The 5,754-nt window shown below is 45.0% G+C and overlaps 1 protein-coding gene across 1 annotated transcript in view; it reads left to right on the top strand.

The window, feature by feature from the left end:
- The first annotated feature begins 1,825 nt into the window (after positions 1-1,825).
- vcpkmt (valosin containing protein lysine (K) methyltransferase) overlaps positions 1,826-5,754 on the top strand; it is a 13,019-nt gene continuing 9,090 nt past the window's right edge. Inside the window, exon 1 of the mRNA XM_023994498.2 lies at positions 1,826-2,870. Within this exon, the coding sequence (XP_023850266.1) occupies positions 2,860-2,870 (11 nt within the window). The 5' untranslated portion in view covers positions 1,826-2,859. The remainder of the gene's footprint in view (positions 2,871-5,754) is intronic.

Here is a 5,754-nt window from a genome sequence, read left to right as displayed (position 1 = left end):
AATGAAGGGAGGTACCAGCATTCTAGACCTTCCTGGAGTGGTGGAGCTACCACTGCATGGTCGTTGAGGAGCATTTTCTGCACAAACTCTAGGAAGTGCTCCTTCATCTGAGGCCGCTTTTCTAGAGTACAACGGAGTGAGGTGAGATGACTAAGCGTACTCCCTATTGTTAGGCAGCCGTCGTCTGGGTGTCTGGAAGGGCATCGGCGCGACCCAGCTGTTGGAGCTGTCTTGGCAGATCTTAATGTCCATGATCTGAAGGAATCTCGTGTCGTTGATCGAAGGTGCAAGTTTGTGATCGCTAGTGGTGCGACAGAAGATTGACTGACCCAGGTTCTCTGCAGTAAGTATCAGTGAGTTGTCTTGCAAGTTTGGCTCGTCGAGGATCTGCTGCTATGCTCCGTAACTGAGCTTCTCCTTCAGTCTAACCTGATTGTTGCATGGGCTGAGGTAGGTTGGACAACCATTTTCCAAGATGGATGTATTGAACGAGCTCACCTGAGATGGTTTGTGGGCACCTCTTAGACACACATCGCAGATGACAACCCAACCTAGGTCTAGCTTCTGGGCAAATGAAGCATCGTCTGGACCGTTAATTTGGTTCCTGACTTTATGTACTCTCAAGACATCTCTGCCTAAGAGGAGAAGTATGTCTGCGTCAGGGTCCAGAGGTGGGATCTGCGATGCGTATCAGATGATTGTGGTGGCGAGCTGTGTTTTGGAGTGGGAATTTCTAAGTGGTTGTTAGGGACTAGGTTACATTTGATGAGTGTTGGAAGTCGGAGACTCATCTTCTCATCGACTGACTCCACAACGTAACCACAGGCCCTCCTGCCTGCTGTCTCTTAGTCCCGCACACACCTTGACTTTGAAAATGTCAAAGAACTCTGATCTTGCTAGAGACCGATTGCTTTGTTCATCCAGTTTAGCGTACATCCTTTTGGAATCATCACGACGTCCTTTGGGGAACACATTAACGAGGCATATCTTGGAGGATGCTCTCGAGCTCATTCCTTCTCTACACACCTTGGTGCACTTAGATGTGATCTCCTGATTGGCCGGTCCTCTTCCTCCCCGCCATGCTCTGAAGAGGAAGGGGATGAGCTTAACTTCCATGGAGTTGGGCCGGGATGGAGTGCTGAGAGGTCCCGGTCGCTAACGCATTTGTTGCTTTTCCCCCGTTTCCTTACAGTTCTTGGCGAGAGGATTTGTGGAAGAGCAGCACTGAAAACACACAGAGTTCTCTTTGAGAACTTTTGAGAACTTTTGAGAACTATAAAAATCAAACTTTCATGAAATCACACATGAAAGACACCAAATTAAAGCTACACTTGTTGTGAATCCAGCCAACCTGTCTGATTTTAAAAAAGGATTTACGGCGAAAGCACACCAAACGATTATGTTAGGTCAGTACATAGCCACAGAAAAACACAGCCATTTTTCCAGCCAAAGAGAGGAGTAACAAAAAGCAGAAATAGAGTTAAAATTAATCACTAACCTTTGATGATCTTCATCAGATGACACTCATAGGACTTCATGTTACACAATACATGTATGTTTTGTTCGGTAAAGTTCATATTTATATCCAAAAATCTGAGTTTAGGCAGGACGCTACTGTCTCACTTGGCCAAAAGCCAGAGAAAATGCAGAGCGCCATATTCAAATAAATTACAATAAAAATCAAACTTTCATTAAATCACACATGAAAGATACCAAATTAAAGCTACACTGGTTGTGAATCCAGCCAACATGTCAGAATTCAAATAGGCTTTTCGGCGAAAGCAAACAATGCTATTATCTGAGTTAGCACCATTGTAAACAAAGAGAGATAAGCATATTTCAACCCTGCAGGCGCGACCCAAAACGCAGAAATAAAAATATAATTCATGCCTTACCTTTGACGAGCTTCTGTTGTTGGCACTCCAATATGTCCCATAAACATCACAAATGGTCCTTTTSTTCGATTAATTCCGTCGATATATATCCAAAATGTCCATTTATTTGGCGCGTTTGATCCAGAAAAACACCGGTTCCAAATTGTGAAACGTGACTACAAAATATCTCAAAAGTTACCTGTAAACTTTGCCAAAACATTTCAAACTACTTTTGTAATACAACTTTAGGTATTTTTTTACGTAAATAATCGATAAAATTGAAGACGGGAGGATCTGTGTTCAATACAGGATTCAAACAAACTGTAGCTAGCCTTCTGGTCATGCGCCTCTAACAAACAGGACACAACAAGTGACCCTGATTCAAAATGGCCGTACTTCTTCATTACACAAAGGAAAAACCCTCACCCAATTACTAAAGACCGTTGACATCCAGTGGAAGCGGTAGGAACTGCAAGAAGGTCAATTAGAAATCTGTATTCCCAATGAAAATCCATTGAAAAGAGAGTGACCTCAAAAAAAAAAAATCTGAATGGTTTGTCCTCGGGGTTTAGCCTGCTAAATAAGTTCTGTTATACTCACAGACATGATTCAAACAGTTTTAGAAACTTCAGAGTGTTTTCTATCGAAATATACTAACAATATGCATATCTTATCTTCTGGGGATGAGTAGCTGGCAGTTGAATTTGGGTATGCTTTTCATCCAAACGTGAAAATGCTGCCACCTATCCTAGAGAAGTTAATGGATGGAGCTTGTTGTAGATGGGGCAGTGCTTATTCAAATCCACTTGTTTCTTCTTATCCCCCGTGTTTTCAGTGGAAGACACTGTCTTGTGGACAGATATCGTCTTCCCATGTCTGTCTTGCTTGTCTCTTCTGACAGGTGCCGCATGGGAGGAGAAGAGGTTAAAGCTGGGGTCTGTCCTGACTTTGGCTTCTCTACGGATAACATTGGCGAACACCCAGAATGAAGGGAAGGTGATGTTGTTTTCTAGCTTGAATTTTGAGCTTCTCTACAATCGGGCTCACCCCTCTGGATGTGTCCTGGTACGATAGGCCAGGTAGGTAGCCATCTTGCTTTGCAGCTTCAAGCTCCAATAGTAGATCTCTAAGGTCACAGATTCTCTGGGGTTCTTTATTTGTCACCTTGGGGAAGTTATCCAACATGGCAGAGAGAGCCCTTTCAATGGCTTCGGGTGAGCTGTAGCTTTCCTCAAGTCTCTCTCAGAGCATCATCAACGCAGGTGGAGGATGTCTGACATGGACTGCCTTTATTCTGCGTGCCTGCTCAGAGGACTCTGCGCCAAGCCATTTGATGAGCAGGACAAGCTCCTCTCCCGCTGAAAGGCCTAACTCTTGTCGTGGTAATTTCCTGTATTACTCAATGATGAGAGAGCCAACCACACACAAGTCAGAGTTATATTATAAATTCCATCTTTAATAATATATGAGCTTCACCATAGCCCTTTTTGACTCTCAGATCAATTCAGTGTCTATAAATGAATTCTCTGAGAGTGTCTACAAAACAATTCTTAGTATCATTTATAGCCAAGATACACACCTCTCAACTTACAAAGAACCTTTTACTTGAAAGAGGAGTATCCCATAGCTAGATAGCATTAGCTATAAATTATCATTCAGTTTGGTCTCCTAAGACGAGGTTTCAATCTCATGCTTGGTACCAAAACATTACCTCATCCAATGGCATATATCAATTGTCAATTCTACACTGCTCAAAAAAATAAAGGGAACACTTAAACAACACAATGTAACTCCAAGTCAATCACACTTCTGTGAAATCAAACTGTCCACTTAGGAAGCAACACTGATTGACAATAAATTTAACATGCTGTTGTGCAAATGGAATAGACAAAAGGTGGAAATTATAGGCAATTAGCAAGACACCCCCAATAAAGGTGTGGTTCTGCAGGTGGTGACCACAGACCACTTCTCAGTTCCTATGCTTCCTGGCTGATGTTTTGGTCACTTTTGAATGCTGGCGGCTAGAGTCTACAACCCACACAAGTGGCTCAGGTAGTGCAGCTCATCCAGGATGGCACATCAATGCGAGCTGTGGCAAGAAGGTTTGCTGTGTCTGTCAGCGTAGTGTCCAGAGCATGGAGGCGCTACCAGGAGACAGGCCAGTACATCAGGAGACGTGGAGGAGGCCGTAGGAGGGCAACAAACCAGCAGCAGGACCTAAAAATATATGAATGAGTGATGGCCGAACGGCATAGGCAAGATGCAGTAGATGGTATAGAGTACAGTATATACATATGAGATGAGTATTGTAGAGTATGTAAACATTATATAAAGTGGCATTGTTTAAAGTGGCTAGTGATACATTTATTACATACATTTTTCCATTATTAAAGTGGCTAGAGTTGAGTCAGTATGTTGGCAGCAGCCACTCAATGTTAGTGATGGCTGTTTAACAGTCTGATGGCCTTGAGATAGAAGCTGTTTTTCAATCTCTCTGTCCCAGCTTTGATGCACCTGTACTGACCTCGCCTTCTGGATGATAGCAGGGTGAACAGGCAGTGGCTCGGGTGGTTGTTGTCCTTGATGATCTTTTTGACCTTCCTGTGACATCGGGTGGTGTAGGTGTCCTGGAGGGCAGGTAGTTTACCCCCGGTGATGCGTTGTGCAGACCTCACTAACCTCTGGAGAGCCTTACAGTTGTGGGAGGAGCAGTTGCCGTACCAGGCGGTGATACAGCCCGACAGGATGCTCTCGATTGTGCATCTGTAAAAGTTTGTGAGTGTTTTTGGTAACAAGCCCGAATTTCTTCAGCCTCCTGCGGTTGAAGAGGCGCTGTTGCGCCTTCTTCACCACGCTGTCTGTGTGGGTGGACCATTTCAGTTTGTCCGTGATGTGTACGCAGAGGAACTTAAAACTTTCCACCCTCTCCACTACTGTCCCGTCGATGTGGATAGGGGGCTGCTCCCTCTGCTGTTTCCTGAAGTCCACAATCATCTCCTTTGTTTTGCTGACATTGAGTGTGAGGTTATTTTCCTGACACCACACTCCGAGGGCCCTCACCTCCTCCCTGTAGGCCGTCTCGTCGTTGTTGGTAATCAAGCCTACCACTGTAGTGTCGTCTGCAAACTTGATGATTGAGTTGGGGGCGTGCATGGCCACGCAGTCGTGGGTGAACAGGGAGTACAGGAGAGAGCTGAGAACGCACCCTTGTGGGGCCCCAGTGTTGAGGATCTTAATGACGAGTTTGGAGGGTACTATGGTGTTAAATGCTGAGCTGTAGTCGATGAACAGCATTCTTACATAGATATTCTTCTTGTCCAGATGTGTTAGGGCAGTGTGATTGCGATTGCGTCGTCTGTGGACCTATTGGGGCGGTAAGCAAATTGGAGTGGGTCTAGGGTGTCAGGTAGGGTGGAGGTGATATGGTCCTTGACTAGTTTCTCAAAGCACTTCATGATGATGGAAGTGAGTGGTACGGGGCGGTAGTCATTTTGCTCAGTTACCTTAGCTTTCTTGGGAACAGGAACAATTGTGGCCCTCTTGAAGCATGTGGGAACAGCAGACTGGGATAAGGATTGATTGAATATGTTCGTAAACACACCAGCCAGCTGGTCTGCGCATGCTCAGAGGACGCGGCTAGGGATGCCGTCTGGGCCTGTATTGTCCTCAAAGCGAGCAAAGAAGTTGTTTAGTCTGTCTGGGAGCAAGACATTGTGGTCCGCGACGGGGCTGGTTTTTCTTTTGTAGTCCGTGATTGACTGTAGACCCTGCCACATACCTCTCGTGTCTGAGCCGTTGAATTGCGACTCTACTTTGTCTCTATACTGGCGCTTAGCTTGTTTGATTGCCTTGCGGAGGGAATAGCTACACTGTTTGTATT

The sequence above is a fragment of the Salvelinus sp. IW2-2015 genome, linkage group LG9 (assembly GCF_002910315.2).
Source record: "Salvelinus sp. IW2-2015 linkage group LG9, ASM291031v2, whole genome shotgun sequence".
NCBI lineage: Eukaryota > Metazoa > Chordata > Actinopteri > Salmoniformes > Salmonidae > Salvelinus > Salvelinus sp. IW2-2015.
This window is presented reverse-complemented; position numbering and strand designations above follow the sequence as displayed.